The following is a 19,591-nucleotide window of genomic DNA, read 5'->3' as shown; positions in this document are numbered from 1 at the left end:
TCTGCAATTTATTCTCAGTTGTTTTAATCACATACATGTGTGCCTGTGTATACACACATTTTTCATGCATATATGGATATATATTTATTAATGTATATTTTAATATATATAACTCATATTTCTTTTTTGTCAATGCACCCCTTTGAGTTGGATTTGTACGAAGTCAATCCGGTATAGGTGGGAGCCTATTCAAGTATAGGAAATGATGAAAAACCCTATTTTACTTCTAAGGGATTTTCATTTACAATATTATTTGAATATTTTAAAAATCCTTACTTGAAGATCCTTCTCTTGATAATGGCTATTTTGCACTTATCTATCTCAATTCCTAACCAGTGTATAAACTTCCTCTGAATCAAACTTTTGAGTACAATTGTTTTAATTGGTTACTTTAGCATTATGTCCAAACAATTAATAAAGACATTTGTGTAATTAATTGGGTCATTCTGGTGCAGCAGAGGGGAAATCTCCAGGCCATTACTCAAGCCACACTTCAAGATAGCCAGTCTCAGAATATTAAAAAATCGCATTCTGATTACCGTTTAATATTGACCCCAAATCCCTAAACCTTTTGGCCCCAATCTCTTCTCTGACATCCCCTGCTTCTCCTCGCCTGCTATGCCTTCCTTCACCCTCTTCTGCAGCCACAGGCCTCCCTTCTGTTCTTAGACCCTAACAGGTAAGGTTTTCCCTTGGAACCTTCATTTGGTTCCTGTTGTTTATTCCCGGAAGACTCTTCACTCTCACATCTTCATGATTCACTCCCTCATCAATTTAAGTCTTTGTTCAAATGTGTGCATTACAGGGAAGCCTTTCCTGACTTCCCTACTTTAAATTTAAATGGTCCCAACCCTCCCATTAGTATCCTTATTCTCTTCCCTGGCTTTATGTTTTTTCTCTAGAGCACTTATGAGCTTCTAATATATCATAATTTACTTATTTATTTTATTCTTTTTTCTCCCCCTGGCTAGAATGTAAACTCCATGACTTTTGTGTGTTTTGCGGATTGCTAAATCCCAAGCAACAAGAGCCTCACAGGAGGTGCTGAGAAAGGTAAACAAAGAGCAGCCCGTGACATCCAGAAGCTGGCCTGGCATCCACACCCAGGCCATGTTATTCTCCTGTTGGACATAAACAATGTCACAGAATACCAACCACAGACAGGTTACTCTGAGACCAAGGTAAAATGAGACAAAGGAAGGCCGTTTCATAATTTTACCTAAGCACAGACAAAAACAAGTTCCCTGGACCACCCACAAAATACAACACTTCCTCTCTTGGCCAAAATGAGCAATGGCTACTTCTTCACCAATGACAGTTTTATCCTCCTTCTAGTCTCCTCTCCCTTAAGACAAGGTTTATTGATTGATTTCTACGAAATCATAGAAATCAGGGGTATTTCTAATAGCATCCAATCCAGAGCAAAACTGGCTTTCCTGGATCCTCCCACAAATAACACAACCAAAGCCCAAGTCCTATAACAGGTTCTATTTAAAGCCCCTTCCTGAAACACCCTAGAGTGTGTGTGTTCTTCCTCATTGCCATAAGTACTAAACCTAATGTGTTCAACTACTGGTGTATTCCTGGTGGTCTTTGGCTGGAAGACATTGACTGTGCCCCAAAAATATGTGTTGAATCAATGAAGGAAGAAAGGAAGGATTATCCTGTGAATATAATGTCCCTAATCCAACATTCACAAATGAAATACACTGCCATCTACACAGGAGTTAAGTATTCTGAATCTAATGGGAGCTCCCAGCAGTTTATCTCCATTTTCTAAGATTCACTTAATCAAAGTCTTATTGAAATTTAGTTTTAATCCAGTCTTTCTCCAGAACTGGTAGTTAAATCTATGAAAAAGTCAGGTCAAAAGATGCCTGTCTATTTATTCAGGGTATAAAGGTATCCTGGCTTTTCCTTTATCTGGTGTGAGTCAACACTGCTCAGAAAGAATACACATCTCCAAAGTAAATGTCACTTCAGGATGACACTTGGTAAATAGAGCCTTACACTCATACACACGACCCCATCCATTCTATTACCGCAAACTTAGGTAGTATATCAAATACACTTCTCCGTAATCTGGGATCTACATCCTGACTTTTACAAGACTTAATTATAATCATAGGAAGTGACTGGAATATTCAAAGCTTGTTTATTTTGATTACTAAATTATCTACCTGCCATATACAATCCTGGAATTCTAGGTATACAATAAGATATAAAAACATTGTCTGTTTACTCAAGGAGCGCGGAATGTACACAAAGAGATGCCAGGTTCTATCTCACAATATGGTGCAAGGTTTTATATTTTCATTTATCCATGAAAAAGAAACATAAAAATAATGACTTTAATTCACCTCATCTACCTCAAAGAAAGTACTGTACATTCTTCTCCAAGCCCCGAGGGGAAAATATCCTGCTCCCCGTCTCGCCCTTATCCTGCCCTGGCAGATATGTTCATGCAACATATCTGCCTTCACACATTGCCAACTCAGATCTCTAAGAATAGCACAGGCAAGGATACTCAGCTAGAGTTGGTGATAATCACTCCATTCTTGGGAAAAGGCTCTGAGGGTTATCTCACCATCCTTAAATGAAGAACAAGCTGGATTCACATCCTCAACACTTTCAGGAGGTTCTCAATATTTGCTGATTGTTTGATTCATTTCAATGGAATAAGGTCACATCAATGTCAACTGCATAAAAAGGCACTTATTATCTACCTCTATTGGGTCCTATGCTGTGTTGTAATGCAGAGCAAACAGGTTTTCTGCAACTCAGAAATCTGTGACAATGACCTAGAACACTGATATGAACAAGTAGAACAGAGTACAGACAGCTGAGCAAACAGTAAAAAAAGTCTATGAATTAAATAATACTAACATTTTGTACAAATTGAATGAGTACACAACTTTAACTGGGAATGTTGTCAGGAAGCCTTGAGGAGTGTATGCTCAGACCAGATAAGGCCATGGAGAATTCACAACCTTTTCACTAATTAATCAAAATGCAATATAGCAGGCTGACAAAATAAACCTGGCTTTCCCACACCATATTCTAGATCTGCTCTGGAGACTTGGAATTTCCCCCAGGGAGTCAAGGTCTCAGAACATGTCAATTACTCATTGCTGGCTAAAGACAATAGCTTTAGCAGCTCTAAATCTTTTTCAAATTAAGGGAATAAAGCTAACTTTATTAGTCTTAATAAAAATTAATTTTTAATTTGCTTTGCTCCTTTGCTTCAAACAAAGAATCAATAAGAAATAATGTTTGTAGTCTGTCGTTCAGAGTGAAGTAAGTCAGAAAGAGAAAAACAAATACCATATGCTAACACACATATATGGAATCTAAAAAAAAAAGTGGTTCTGAAGAACCTAGGGGCAGGACAGGAATAAAGATGCAGATGTAGAGAATGGACTTGAGGACACCGGGAGGGGGAAGGGCAAGCTGGGACGAAGTGAGAGAGTGGCATTGACATATGTACACTACCAAATGTAAAACAGATAGCTAGTGGGAAGAAGCCGCATAGCACAGGGAGATCAGCTCGGTGCTTTATGACCACCTAGAGGGGTGGGATAGGGAGGGTGGGAGGGAGACGCAAGAGGGAGGGGACATGGGGATATATGTATACATATAGCTGATTCACTTTGTTATACAGCAGAAACTAACACAACAATGTAAAGCAATTATACTTTAGTAAAGATGTTAAAAAAAAAAAAAGAATTACATGGGGATATGATTAAACCTAGGCCCCAGACCCACCATATCAGAAAAAGAGGGCTGGGAGTCTATTTTAACAAGCATTCCTGTAATGTTTATAACAGGACCAATTTGGGAAATACTGATTTTTTGTCAACAATAAAATAAAACTTGTCAATTGAAATGTGGGGAAAAAAAAAAAGAAAGAATGTTTGTAGACGATTCTATAATGAAGAAAGCACTTTTTCCTCCCTGTATATCTCGAACTTCACAACAGACCTCGTGTCCTGGTGAAGAGGGTATTATTAACATACCCATTTTTCAGATGAGGTAAGAGGAGTGAAGTAAATTTCCTGTATAATAGGGGTGCAAGTGCTCCTTAATATTTCCTCTAAGATAAAAGTATGGTAGATTTTTTTAAGATTAAACTATGGTAGACAGCATGTGCTTTGAAAATAGTTTAAAAATACTTTATTGGTAAGGTGTATTCATTAATCAACAAATAATTATCTAGTGCTAGTAGGTGACAAGTCCAATGCTATATTCCTATACATTGAATTGCATAGTTGTCTTTGGCCTCAGCAAGCTACCACCCACTTAAAAGGCAAGTTTGTGACTGTTCTGTAGACGCTTAAAGAAATGAGGATTAATGAGGACTGGCCTGGACAGAGAGGACTCAGCCAAGATGAAATGGAAGTGAAGTTGGGAAGATGCCAGGGTTGTGGCTAAGAAGAAGAAGAAGCAAGGGCAGTGGGGAGAGGGTAGGGGAGCCCATGAGAAGGCAAGAGAGTGTGAATGTGGAAACTGGGAAAGTAGTAAAAGAGAAGCTGAAAATTTGTCATTGCAGCACCTAGCACAGGGCCTTGAATATAAGAAGCACTCAGTAAAGAAAAAGATGAAAAATGAAGTTGGGTCTCAACCAAACAGTGAACTTTCCTCAATCTTATCAGTCAGATAATCACTGTTTCTCTTATGGAGGGCAGAAGTTTCTTCCCCAATACTTCCCACAAGAAAGTAGAACTGTCAGTTTTAAGGCAGCCATTAAAATTTTTTGGAAAAGAAGATGAAAGCAGTGTTTAAGGAAAATTCATCTGGCCATAGTATGCAGTTTAGGTTACAGTGAAGAGAGAATGGTGTTGGTGAGTATGGCTAGAACTCAGGTGCATCAAGAAGGTAAGGGAAAATGAGGGTCAGTAAGGAAGTTTTCAGTGAGAAAGAGAAAAATGGTCACATAGTATACTAGATTTTACTCTATGATTTAAAATGACAGGAACTCTGAGGAAGCATTGTTAATGACAAAAATAGAGATGAGTGTGGTAGTAGTAGAAAAGAGAACTCTTTTTCATGGGACAATATTTTTCCTTCATCCTCTCCAATGTGAATGTTGACAATAGTTTTTTATCCTCTTCCTGGAAAAGAGGACTCTTCCGCAAAGAAGATGGAACACAGATGGTATGAAGATATGTGGCCAGTATGGACTTTGCCAAAATCCTGAACTCAGAATGTCTAGGTTGTAGACCTAAGAGCTGACTGTGGGTGAATACTAGGGAAAGCAGAATGACAATTTGATGAAAGGGTAGGAAGACTAAGCCACCGCTCTGCTACCGAGTTGAGCATGCCTGGAGTTAGTACTTAATACACAAGACTATTTCCACTTCTGCAATGCAATCTGTCACCTTTATCTCCAAATACACCAACCTAGACTCTTGAACCTAGTCAATGTAAGACCTAGGTAGTCAATGAAGAAGAAAACAATGTAACTTACAAAAGGAGAGGGATGAGGACAAATGTTTGAAAGGGTTTTGCAAAGACTGTTTACCCCTTTTTCCAGATTATTATTATCTGGTAGATGTCGTAAAAATGAATACTAGCATTGACATAGTCTGTACTGGGTGGGGTTTATTTCCTCTTGTTTTGTAGGGGAAAGGGGGACCAGTAGTGAGTTCCATCCTGGTTTCCATATATATGGTACTGTTTCGTTTACGTTAAAAAAAAGTACCTCGAATTCAGTCTAGCTGTTGTATTTTTCCTCAGTGCTGATACCACTATGTCCAATTCAAATTTTCTAAATAAAACAAAGAGGAAGAGCTTAACATATTACAAACTCTTAACCTTATAATGTGTGTTTCTTGATATTTATTTGGCTCAAAAAAAAAAAAAAAACCTGTGAGTTCACGGCCTGGAGTTGGTGTCTAGCCCAGGTGTTAGCTAAGTTCTCTTAACTTCTACAACCACCTGCACTTTTAAATATTGCCCCACGATGGACTACGTTTCCCAAGAGCACACACAGAGAGAGGCCCTTGAAGTCCATTGTGGGAATTGTAGTCCTGGGTGACTTTTCGTCCAACCCTGGACTCATGCTCTGATTCCGGGATGATTAAACCCAGGAGCTACCAATTAGCTGGGGCCATGTCGGTGAGGCCGTGGCCCAACCGGGAAAGCCGGTGTGAGAATCTCGCGTAATGATTGGCCAATTCTTGACCCTAGGGGCGGGGCAATAAGGTGGGCGGGAAGGCCGCGGCGATTGGGCGAGGAGCGTACGACGGCGGGCGGGGATTGGCTAAATGCTAGGGCAGGGAGGCCTGGGAAAGGGGCGGAGGAAGGAAACCAGAGCAGGAAGAGCAGCAGCGAGGCGGTGGCGGTGGCGGCGGCGGCGGCTGAGTTGGTGGTGGCAGAGGAGAAAGCGACAGCTCCAGCGGGTGGTAGCGGCCCTGAGAGCAGGATGCGGGTCTGGGTTGGGCTGACGTTCCTGCTCTGTGCGGTGCTGCTGGACTCGGCCTCCGCGTCCTCGGGTCAGTATCCGCCCCCTCGGACTGGAGGCCAGGAGCCACCGCCCCCCCGGCCTCCATCCCGGGGCAGGGCCGTGGGGGCTCCAGCTCACACCTCGTAGTAGCCTGTCACTCGCTGTCATTTCTTGGGCTTCGGTTGGCCTGGGTCAGAGCGGGTGTTTAGGGGAGCTTGAGAGGGGAGGAAAAGAAGGGGCGGTCCCCCTGCTCACACCTCTCCTCACTTCACAAACTTTACACGACTCCTCCCGAATGAGCAGTGCCTCCATGGGAATGAATCCTGACAGCTGGCTTAGACCCACAGTGACACAGGAGCCCTTCCAGAGCTTCCACGACTCTCATGTAGATTATGTACTGCATCGGTTTTGAAACTTTGGCTTTGGGATTTGTAAGTTAAGTAATTGGTACACCTGGGGTTGTCTGGGCAGCGCCAGGTCCATCAAAACCAGGATGTTGACAGTGGTTTGGTGGGTTTGCTTAGCACCTGAGATTGCCCTGTCTCTTTGTTTAAAAAATGAAGACTTTTGATGTAAATGTGCCTACTCTGTACCCCTTTTAAAGAAATATTCTTAAGAAAGTGTTTTTTACTGTGTCACAGTGTTTCTGAGCCGCCCCATGTTTGCTGACAGTAATTTTATGATTTTTGAAAAAAAATCTTGGTTCTTATAAATGTAAACTGGATAGCATCTAGATTTAACTTTTTACATAGATAGAGAAATTCATATGCTTTTGATTTGATTTTCCAGTTAGCTGATTTATACCCTGGCTCTGAAAATTTTCATTTCTCTTTTTTAATAGTTTAATGTACCTACATCTGAAAACGTCTATTTTGAGAGTGTTGGTAAAGAAGCATTTAGTGTTTCTGAGTATTGGTTAAAAAAACAATCAGTACAATAAAGCTTTTGAATTTTAATCAGTTTCAGTTAACAAAACAGCAGTTCTGTGGCTTTAAATTTTTTTTGGAACAAGGCAGGGTATAAATGTCAACTCTTTTTTTTTTTTCCCCAACAGAAAATTTCCCAGATGGTTATCTGAATCCTCAAATTATCCGTCCTAGTTGTAAGTCAATGCTGTAACGTCATTCTGCTTCTAAAATAAGAGGTCTAAACCTAAAATTCTATCCGTAGTGTGGTTTAAGATACCATTTCAAAAGCAACAAGCATATGCCAGTTACTTTACTGCCAACATCATGCTCTGAGGTCTGCCCCCCGCCTTCTAGTGTTGATTTGTGTTCCTGACCAAATCTTTAAAACTCTGTGTAACTCCTGAAGCCACTGCTAGCAGTTATTTGATCAAAGGAAGTATGAAATCAGTACTGTAGAGTACCTGATGGACCATGAACCACCTGCATCAGAATTCCTCTTAAGGGTTTGTTAAAAACGCAGTTTTAGGTCTGGAACAGGTTGGGGTATCTGTAGTTTAAAAAGCTCCACAAGTGATTCTTCACCCTAAAGTGGAAGAACTACTAATTAAAGAACATGGTGCATATCCCTCTGAATTCAATTTGCAGAACTTAAAGAAAATTAAAGCATGTAAACATTTTCCTGCATCTTCCTTTGACTAGATTGCACATATCTAAAGCATCATGTCAGTGGAGATGATGCTTGAAGAAGTTTTTTAGTCAACAGTTGGGATTCTCCATATATTATAATAGAAGACTGTTAATACTGAAGTGTTAAATCTTTGGGTTGTGTTGATGTACTCAAAGGACTATGTTCACAAAACATCTGTTCTGATTTCCATCATAGTTAAACTGCCAAAATGTTTCTCTGGGAGAAGCGAAAATCTTACTCAGCCAGAACTAAAACTATATAGATGTGAATGCTGATCAGTAATAAAGGCACTGCTGTTCTCACGTGAAGTGCAAATATCATAAAACGCTTGTGAGATAAAGTTTTATAAGTTGAGCACATGGATTTTCAGTTGACTTTTTATTCATTAAATTGCTTATTTATACAGGATATCAGCCTCATTTTTATTTTAAAGATTTACTCCTATTTAAAAATCAAGTTTTGGGTCATAATTTTGTGTTGACATAATGTTTGAGTGTTAGTGGTTACCCAGAGCAAGTTGCATTTATTGCCAGGTAGAATTTGATCAGCCAACAAAGGGAATCTTGATCCTATCATTGTTACTAGCTGTTATCTAATATCTTGTCTTAAAGGCATGTAAAAGTATAATACTTTTATTAGAAATGTTTTCTTTTCCTTGTGAATAGATAAATTTAAAGGAGGAGATTTAAAAGATACTACTCTCATTTTCTCAAGATAATAATGAAAAATGCTTTAACTTTTCTCACATGTTTTCTTGTTTTTGACAGGAAGTGTCTTACTGGTTAAAATGGTTTACTTTTTTTCTTTATGCCAAATAATATTACAGAGTCTTGTAAGTTAGGTCCATTGCTAGGTATCTCAGGTAACAGTTATATTAATTAACACCATGTATTTAAAGAGTAGATTTCAGATTGCAGAATATGTTTCATTTCACTGTTCTTTTGTTCCTTAAAACTTTGTTGAGAGTCAACAAGGCAGATGATATTATTCCCTTTTGACACTTGAGGAAGAGGAGGCTGAGCAAACTTGCTATATTGAACCGTGTGTGCAATGTTGACATGTAATGAAGCCAGGTTTTGAGCCTAGCTCTCCAGGCCTTGGATTTGGAGTAATTGGGAATCAGCAGTATCCTAGGATCTGCACAGATTCAATGGCAAAGCCAAAGACAGGATATCTGGTCTCTTTTCACTAAACTTGTAAGACTTTCTGTGTTTGAAGATATATCAGTCTGTTTAATTTACATGACAAGTTGGAAAATGAATTTGTAATGACCACTTTTCCCTGAAAGAGTATCCCTGGTATTTTGCCGTTTTGTTAGCTGATATAATAAAAATGAATATTGGTCTTTTTCAAAGGAAGGGGTATGATTACCAAGGTAATGTAAACCATGGTATTTTGGATATGATACTCTTGAGAGAAATCCATAGCTCTTCATTGAATCCTTTTGCATTCTTCTTGTTGCTTGATATATGTGTTCTGATAAAAGCCTTACTATATTCTTTTTATTTATGTGTAACTTCAGTATTTTTAATCCTTACCTGACTGCCTGTCATAAGTCTCTAGGTTATAAGAAACTTCTTTAAAGTGTTATGTGAATGGACATATTAGTTTCAAAGAGAAAATACCTTTGCTTTAAGATTACCATCTGGAGTAGGCTTTCCCAGTTTAGTAAATGAGAAGGAAAGCTCTTATTTACCAGTAACCTGAGTATATATTCCTAGTTCGTGGAGAGAAAAGAAAGAGAAGCGTGATGCCATTCATACAGAGTAACCCCGATGTCACAAGTTCCCATGTCTCTGGGAGTTCAGAAACACATTTTGCTACTCTAATGCCTGACAGCTTGTAGTGTCTCAAATGTACATGTCTTAAAATTTATTTATAGGCATCTATATTATTTACTTATTAGCTACATATGTGAACTATTGTGACAAGGTACTCAGTTGAGTGATTACTGATTTGAGTTCCAACTAATCTAAAGTTTCAGTATTTGGGGATATACCCTATACATTTCACATTTAATGTCTGCTCTTGATTTATTAACTAGCTAATGTTTATGACTAATTAAATACATTCACACATACAACTTTGTTATTAGAGATGAATTTTTTTTCCTTTATCCAAAGATCTGCTGAGAATGGACTTTGAACCATATGTTAGAACTTGGGCTTTGGGTAATACTTGTGAAGAAGTGAGCATGAAGGATGATTGTTCATTAATTGACATCACTACCTAAATGTTATGGGCACTGTGGGACTAATACATGCTATACCCTTCTCCTCCCCACCCACCAGAAATAAAATATTTGGAAGGTAATCTAAAAGTAGTGAGTGTGAAAATAGCTATAATTTAAGTTTTCTTTGAATTTACAGCACTTTATATATGGCACAACCTCACCAGTAGACTGATTTTTCTCAGATATTCAAAAGAAACAAATACTGTGAAATAGAGTTGGGTATTTGGTACATAATGAGTTGATTATACTTCTTAAAGTTGGCTCAGTACTTTGGTAACACAAACTCCAAAACATGTTTTTGTTGTACTTTGGAGAGTTACAAGTTACCAATCATATTTAGGATCTAACCATATGAAGTAAAGATAAACGGCAACCATAACACCAAATTTTCTAGTAAAAAAATCACATGGTCTTATAGCATTTTGTCTACTGGTTAATTTCTCACATAATTTACGGAGCTGGCAATACTGAAGCTTACACCTGGATAAAATCAGGTAATTTTAATAGTAAGAAGGAAACTTAGAGATCATCTGACAGTTGTTTTTTTAACTGGCTGGGAATACAAAGATCAAATATTTGTGAATGGCCGTTGGGTTGTTGAATGTGTTTATATAAGAGCAGGAAAAAGAATAGCAAGCAGCCAGAATAGAAGTAGCAGAGAAATGCAGAAAGAATAATAGAAGGAAACTTAATGTAATTGGACTAAACCAAAACAGCCAATATGAATTTGGAAGAAAGATGTAAATAGTGGCTGTATTTATTATTTATTTGATATAAGCTATTGATTTCTTAATAAATAGATCTCATGTGAGTAAATATATGATAGTGTGATGCTACTTTTTAATGCATATCTTGTTATGTCTTCAGTAAAGTCAAACACAAATTCTGACTATCTTTGGCCACTCTGCTGTCAGATAATAATAATTCTTAATGTCCATCTTAGTGAACAATAAAATGCTAGTTATCACTAAAATAAGCTAGAGTAACTCCAGATTCTGAGCTGAGGAGAAGAATGGGTGGAATCCCGAACCGCAAAATCAGGGCTCTATTTTTATAAATTTAGCAACTCGTTCTCAGTAGTGGACTAACTATAACAGAAGAACTGGATGGCATCTGAAGAAATGTCTGGTTTTGGTGGCGGTGGTCTTGGTCTTCCTACCTGTGTACCAGATGAAGCTAATGTCTTTCCTGAATAAAGAGGAAAAAAATACCACCCCCAACACCCTTTTTTCCTTTCACTTAATCTTTTCTGAACAGTTGTTGAATACGACCAATTTTTAGATAATTATAGATTTATTTATCCAGTGTCTTATTATTTGTTGTATTATCAAATGCTTTCATTTAATATACCTGCAATTTCCAAACAAGAAAGATGACTAAATTGTCTTAAAATTTCTTTACAGATGAAGAAGGCAACCAGGATGAAACCTTAGATTCCAAGGTGTGTACTCAGATTTACATTGACCATTATTTGATGCCCAATTTAAAAGCATGAATGATGTATCTTCAAAAAGATGTGAAATCTGCATCTTTTGAGCAACAGAACTATATTTTTTTAAAAAAGGAAAAGAAAGATAGCTAGTGCCAATATTAGTTCTTCTGGGAGGAAAAATCACTGACCTATAGGAGAGAGAATAATATTTCTAAGAGTGTTGGTTACTAGATTTAATTCCAACTTAAATGTGCTGTGTGTGTGTGTGTGTGTGTGTGTGTGGAAGAGCCTGAAGGCAGTTACATTTTTTACTGCCTAATGAGAGATTGATTTTATTCTTTCTTTTTTTAGTTTTTTAATTTGAAGATTTAACCTCTGCCATTTGTTTACACTTACCAATTAAAAAAAATCTGCTAATGCACTTACTTGGTTGATTGAATGAATAAGGCTGATTATTACATCTTCAAAGAGACCAATCAGTTATGATCCCTGATCTCTAGATTGGAAGGAATGTAGGTAAGAAACAGGAAGTTATAGTACAGGGCTGTCATATGGGGAAGTATAAGATATATTGGGAGCAAGTAGGGGGAGACCCTAACCTAGACTTGGGGAATTTAAGGAAAGCTTCTTGGGGGGAGGTAACATCTAAGTTGAAATCCGAAGAGTCAGTTTTAGGCAGGTGATGAAGGCATGTGATGGACACATGCCAAAGTGTATAGAGGCGAATGAGTATGACACATTCAAGGAACTGAAGGAGGTGTATCTGGATTAGTGAAAGAAATGGTCAAATTAGGTTGGAGGGAGTCTTGTTAGTAGTGGAAACTAAAAATACTTTATATTGTCAGACTTCTTTGCCGTCAGATGAGTCGGTAGAGGACCATAGCCCAGCAGGCAGAGTAGTCGCTGGTCAGATATTCCTTGATTCAGAAGAATCAGAATTGGAATCACCTATTCAAGAAGAGGAAGATGGCCTCAGAAGCCAAGAAGGGGAAACTGTTACAGAAGAAATCAGCTTTCTAGAATCTGCAAACCCAGAAAACAAGGACTATGAAGAGCCAATGAAAGTACGGAAACCAGGTAGTCTGGACATTTTGTTTACTTTTGCCTTTTAGGAAGGAGGCAACTGAAATTTTAAAACTGGTATAGAAGGTGCAGTAGTCCTATTTTACTGATATTCACCACATATAATGTATAGCGTATAATTTTACAGGATAAGTTACAGAAGCTGAATTTGATAGTCACAATTGCATTTGTATTAGTATTCAAACATTTCTTTTTGGACTCCAGTATGTAACAGTCTGTCAGAGTGGTACACAAAATAGAAACTCAGACAGGAAGTGTTGTCTAACTTGCTGCTTTGGTTATTTTCAGAACTGTGTTAGGATTTTTACTACAATAATCTTTTCAGTCATCCTAGGTAATTTGATTTAGTTGTTTATCCTAAAGTTACATAAAAACTTTAATCCTCTTCTAACTTTTGCTTTCTTGACACTCTAATTTTTAAACTTACAGCTTGATCTTTCTCACAGTAGAGTGTGCTAAATACCTGTTCTATTAAAAATTAGTTATTAATGTATCCACTCTGCCCTGTCCCACCACCCATCTGTCATTTAGTTTATTATTTCAAAGATCGCCGCCATATCTGCTTATTCTGTTATTAGCCAATCTCGAGAATTGATCCAGGTTTTACCTTTTAAAAATATAATTTTTATTACAAATATTTTATACAAAAAAAAGAGAAACCATTTTTTTCTTTGATTAAAAGTACCTTAATCCCATCAAGTAGAAATAACAGCTGTCAACATAGTGGAGAATACTCTTTCAGGCTTTTTTCTAGATGTATGGTTTCAAGAAGACTAAACTGGTTCAAAATGTATATACTATTTTACAGCCTGCGTTTTGCACTTAACAGTTTGTCTTGAACATTTTCCCATATTATTTAATATTCTTTTACAATTTAATGGTTAACGGCTATAAAAAATTTTACATGTAAATATACCATAACAATATTTTTTGCTGGGAGACCATTTTAAGTATACCTTTGTACACATCTATGAAAATTTCCTTAGAGTTAGTTCTTAAAAGTAAACCTTAAAAGTAAAGTATAAAATTTGAAAAGACATTTGAGTTATATTGCTAAACTGTTCTGCAGAAAAGTAAGTCTGTTCCTTTTCCTGTACCTCAGCCAAGTGTATATTACCATTTTTAATTTTTGCCAAATATTTATTTTCATTCCTTTCTTTTTTGTTAGGGAGACTTCCAAACAAGTACAAAAGTAGAGGGTGTAATGACCCCCATGTACGCACCGTCACCCAGCTTCAACAGCCATCAACACTCTTGTTCTTGTTTCATCTTTGCCACTCCATATCCATTTACTCTTTTTTTTCCCTAGATTATTAAGCAAATTCCATTGTTTTACCTGCATACATATCTCTAAAAGTAAGAATTTTTTTCAACAAAATGAAAAATACAATAGTATTATAACACCCACAAAATTAGCTATTATTCCTTTATCACCCAGTACCCAGATTCCGTTTAGTTTTCCCACTTGTTTCAAATGTCTTTTTGGAATTGGTTTCTGTCAGTCGGTGTCCACACTAAGATGTTAGGTTTCTCTTAATCTGTAACAATTTTCCCTTCCTTGTTTTTAAGTGTCATTTTATTTGTTAAAGAAAGAATATCCTTTGTGCCATAGGATTTCCCTCATTCTGGATCTAGCTGGTCATATGCTAGTAATGTAATCGAACTTGTTCCACTATCTGCTGTCTAGTCTATGAACTGGAAGTTGGCTCTGAAGGCCTGGGTAGATTTAGTTCTATTTTTTAATCGATAATATTTATAGTTAGTGTTGTATGCTTCCCATTGCATTACCTGGGAGTTACATAGTATCTGATTGTCCCACTCCTAGTGATTGGTCAGCAGGGTCGGGTGGTGTCGGCCTGACCCAGCCATACAAAAGTTCCTCATTGACCTTTCACCCAGAGCTTTTGGGAACCATTTCGTTTGTTGTCTGGATGCATTATTTCATTAGGAGTTTCAAAATAATGACATGTTAACTTATCATTCCTCCTGCATTTGTTATCTGGAGTTCTTTTCTAAAGAACTTTCCCTCATCAACTATTTGGTTACCCAGAAATATAATCCACACAGCAAGATAAATGCTTGATTCTTTCCCTTGAAATATTTTCAGATAATGATTTGGTGCCCTAGCGACCTCCAAAAGAGACCAGTGAATATGTTTTCTGTTTGTTTTGCTTTGCTTTTGAGCATCATTACAAATCCATGGGTTTTATACAGCTAGGCTTTACTCTTTTGCAATCATGCTTTTTTATTGCTCACATTATTGCATCTTTGGCTCTTGAGAGTCCCTTTAAGTTCATTCCTTTGTCCTTTTGACTAATCGTAGGTAACTTTTAAACTTCTTCCTTTTTAGGCAGGACAAGATGTCCCAAATTCATCTTATACTTTTCCTTACCCCAAAATGAATCTCAGCCATTTCTCCAGGGAATCCATATTCCTTTTAGTGGGAAATTGTATTTATTTTAGATACTGTAATCTAGACACCAAGGATATGCATTGCAACTGAATTGTCATTACTAATAGGCCTTTTTGGTGGGTAAGGTTAGGAAATATAACATTGATATTGATTATTCTAGTTCAAATTAAATATTACAAGTGAGATAACACAGAGGGTCAGAGTGACAAACTCACAAGAATCAGAGATCCTACCCAGTATCAAACTTGACTAATATTTTCAAAGATATAATTATCACAAGACACAAGTCACAGATCTGTGGCTGCCAGAGCTGCTCCCAGGTCCTGTCTTACCTCAGTTAAGATGCTCTCTGGCTTATTTTAACATATGTTTTTAATATATGAGGCCTTTGAGTGATTGATATGGAGTGTCACTTCCACAAAAGGGAGCTATTTCGGTTATGAAACATCTCCAGTTTATTCCCTGATAACTGCATGGCTTGTGTGGTATTTTCTAGGAAGTCACGCCTGATAAATACTTACATCCTAGGTTTATGTACAGTGAGCAGTCTGGACAAACCAGGTCCAACCTGGTAAAGCAGTGCACAAGTAAGGACTCTCCTGGTGGTAAATACCTTGAGTGCATTTGCCAGAAGGTCTCTTGTTAGCATGTGTCTCAGATGATTTGATCACGTCACCTGTCTGTCTCTCTGCCTCTTGGGCAGTAAAAAGAGAGAGTGGATTTCAAGTCTGCTGTTAGTCCTTTCCGCCCATCAGGATTTTTGCTTCTTTCTTTTATGTTTGGGTCTCCTTGCCCTGATGCTGAAAATCATGGCACCTAACAACATTAATGTTATGTTACTTTAATCAAACAAATAAAGTATATATCATTTCAAAATAACAATGGCAACCTTACCACTAACCACCGAATGCAGTGTAAGGTTTCTTTGTGGTTCTTTTTGTTCTTAGTATTTATTTTACTAGTGATTTGTATCAATAATATGATGTGTTTTAAAATCATTTCAGTAATGCTCTGTGTGGTCATACCAACAACTTTATAAACATTCAGATTCACTTGTTTTAGTTTTTCAATAATTGCTTTTTTTCATTCAAACTTGTTTTTAATGTATTATTAATACATGAAAAGGCTTATGTACATACATATAAGTTGCATATGCATGACTTTTTGTGTACTCCCAGCTACATTAGACCTGGGTTATATGACAGTTACTTCTAGACTTGCTTCCTTTGTCAGCCTCTTACCCATGTCTCTGCATATTGATCTTCCTAAAACCCAAATGTGATCCTATAATTCCCCTATTTACAACCCCCATTATCTTCCATTTGCCTATGAGATGAAGTGCTTGCTCCTTAGCAAGATTCACAAAGCCTCTGGGTGCATGTGGCCGCCATCTTCTGTGACTTCATCTCCCAAAGCTTCCCCCCATTTGCCCTTTTCCAGCGATGCTAAACCCATCACCCTTCTTCAGAGGCATATACAAGTTCACCCCACTGCTTAGGATACCTTCCTCACCCCCTTGCCCAAATCCATGTATCGCCTTTCTGCTCATCCTTAAAGATAAACTTAGGTTTCTCTTTTCTAAAGTAGTTCCTGAACCATCCAAGGGTAGTTATGAATCTCTTGTATGTAAGGACTTCTTATCTAGTGTCCCTGTTTTCACCCTTTCCCCTGATGCCAGTTATCTAATAGCAGGCAGACTGATCCTACTTCCTGTTCACAAGCCACCAATGGCTTCCTGTCACGTTCAGAATAAAATCCAAACAAGGCTTTATGTGATCAAGCCTCTCCTCTCTGACCTCATCTGTCACTCACAGGACTCCAGTCACACTTGCTTTCTGCTGTTCGTTGGAACATTTCACACTTATTCCCAGTACCCAAGACCACAGCCCCGGGCTCGATGATTCTCTGGAAAGACTCACAGGACTCAGCATATAGTCGTATTTACAGCTATGATTTATTACAGAAAAAGAGTACAGAGCAAAATCAGCAAAGGGAATGGTGCATGGGGTGAGTCTGGGGGACACCACATGCAAGCTTGCAAGGGTGTTCTCCCAGAAGAGTCACACGGTATGTGTTTAATTTACCCAGCAAAAAGTTGTGACAACATGTGTGAAATGTCTACCAGGGAAACTCCTTAGAGACCTAGTACCGGAGTTTTTATAGAGGGCTAGTCACATAGGTTCTCTGTGCCTAGCACATACCAAAATTGCAGACTCCCAGAAGGAAGGCACGTGTTCAGCATAAATCATATTTTTTGTACAGTTGAGGTGAGTCACTCATAACAGTTAGGGTAGTGGGAACCCTTCCAAAATCTTAAGTTCCCAGACACAAGCCAAGGGCCAGCCTTGTAAGCAGGCCTTTTCAAGGATAGAAGTTTAGGCCTGCTATTTTCACTCTACTCTACGTGGCATACCCCTTTGGTCATTGGCCAGGTTGTCTTCACAGCAAAATTATTATCAATATGACCCAGACAGCAGAGTGAGACCAACCTGCAGTATTGATTTCAGTTGTGCTCTTCACGTGTCTTAGCCAAATAAGAAATCCCATTAATCATAAAGGTCTATCTTAGACAGGTAGCTTCCTCCTTAAGTTTCTGTTTTAACTTTTTTTACCTGGCTCTAAGCATCAGTTCAGGCCCAGTACAAGTCTGGCCAGTAAGTTGAAGCTGAGTTGAAAGCCTTCCGGGGCTGAGGCAGTGTCGTGATAGGGTACACATACAGAAGTACAATCCCAAAAGGAATTTTTGGGAATTCCCAGAGAATCCCTAGAAATGGAAAGTTTACAATCGTTGGGCACCCCGAGCAAGACATAAATTAGGCAGTATGATGTGACTGCCCACTGTGGGTATCTTATCCTAGGGATCCCAGTCCAATCCAAAAAATTTAGTTCAGTGCTTGGTTTCAGAGGGACTGCCAATCAGTTCCAAACAGTTTTGTTGCCTGTGACAACAGTTCATCCACCTCGTGAGTGTGGTCAGCATCGGGAGGTTTTCTGCATAGAAAGTGCAGGGGTTGGGTCAGATCCTGCCGCCTCAGTCAGCGCTGCCGGGTATGATCACAGCTCAGCTGTCTGAACTCAGAGCGCTCTCAACAGCTTGGAGGGGTGCACAGAGAGTTTTCCTTCAGGAAAAGGAGGAAGCTCCCAGAAGTAATTTCGAAGAACAAAGATCATAATGCCCTCTCCCCTCTCTTGTGCCTTTCCAGCTGCAGGGGTTTTGGTTTATTTCCCTTGGTTGTTCTAAAATCAGTGTTTTCCCCTCAACATTCATAATTTTATGTTTTTACAGTCATCCCCTACTTTCATCCAGACCTTTCATCTGGAGGGGTTCTGTAAAAGAGGTGCAAAACATCTTCATAGAAAATCCCCTTTACACAGCCAAACCGGAAAAACGTCATTATCGGTCAGGACAAAACTCCTGAATTTTCAAAAAATTTCAAAATAGTTTTACATAACCTTCCACCGCTTTCACTGTGGTGACTTTATCTGGTGAACAGCCTAGAAAAGATCAGCCCCTTTCTGAGGATGGCTGCATGACTAATCACCTTGCACTCAGGCGTGTGCAGCAGGAGAGACGTGAGGGAAGCAGAGTCAGAGGTGTAGTCCATCGTTGCGAATGGCAGCTCTTCAGGAGACGCAGGCACAGGGAGTTGACCTCAGTTAGACATGCTCTAGAGGGGGTTGGAGTCGGCTCAGCCTGTCAGGAGTGATCAGAGGTCACAGTTGCTGTGATGTACCCTCTCCCAAATTGCAGCTTTCAGCTATAGCCACAAGTTAAGAATGTGGTCAGGCTCTGTGTCAGCACTATACAGGCAGTCAGCAGCTTGATTTCAGATGGTCCCATCAAAGAACAAGTCCTTTCCTGCTGGGATTTGTATGGGACCCAGATGGTGCAGCTGAGCAGCTGTGATGTCCTCATAGGGTAGACCCCCACAGCGAGGTGGCCTAATGTGCAGAGGTCACACAGTATGAGTTTTCTTTATGAGCCTATGCCTGTTTTCAGTTCAACACAGCTCCCACTTAGGTTGGAAGCTTATACCAGACAATATCAGGCCTCAGCTTAGAATCAGATACAGGCAGTTAGGATCTGTGAATTCAGGAGTTTAAAAAAAGTCAGAGACTTTTCTTCAGCAGCAAAGACTAGATGCTACAGGCCAGAAAGGCCAAGTGGAAGATAAGGCTTTCCTATGACCGTCTGGTTTTGTCATTCTTCAAGTCCAAATCAACCCCTTCACAAGTATGCACATCGGTCTCTAAGGGACAGACCTCCACTTTCACAAGCTCTCATTAGCCAACTAAAACCTGCTTTTTAGAACTCTAAAAGTAGATCTCCATCTGTAGGTCACCTTTCTTTCTTATTGTCTCCCTTTTTCCAGAGGCTCCAACAAGCAA

The 19,591-nt window shown here is 38.7% G+C and overlaps 1 protein-coding gene across 2 annotated transcripts in view; it reads left to right on the top strand.

Annotated features, from left to right (window-relative positions):
• The first annotated feature begins 6,310 nt into the window (after positions 1-6,310).
• The window catches only part of SEL1L (SEL1L adaptor subunit of ERAD E3 ubiquitin ligase), a 53,168-nt gene continuing 39,887 nt past the window's right edge, over positions 6,311-19,591 (top strand). The window contains exons 1-3 of one of the 2 annotated variants that reach the window (XM_029238208.1): positions 6,311-6,494; positions 11,678-11,715; positions 12,552-12,783. In XM_029238208.1, the coding sequence (XP_029094041.1) occupies positions 6,425-6,494; positions 11,678-11,715; positions 12,552-12,783 (340 nt within the window). In that variant the 5' untranslated portion in view covers positions 6,311-6,424. The remainder of the gene's footprint in view (positions 6,495-11,677; positions 11,716-12,551; positions 12,784-19,591) is intronic. The other variant, XM_029238207.1, reaches the window with a different exon arrangement.

The sequence above is a fragment of the Monodon monoceros genome, unplaced genomic scaffold (genome assembly GCF_005190385.1).
Source record: "Monodon monoceros isolate NGI ecotype Baffin Bay Population unplaced genomic scaffold, NGI_Narwhal_1 Super_Scaffold_21, whole genome shotgun sequence".
Classification (NCBI taxonomy): domain Eukaryota; kingdom Metazoa; phylum Chordata; class Mammalia; order Artiodactyla; family Monodontidae; genus Monodon; species Monodon monoceros.
The sequence above is the reverse complement of the archived record's forward strand: the minus strand, read 5'-3'. Positions and strand labels throughout refer to the sequence as shown.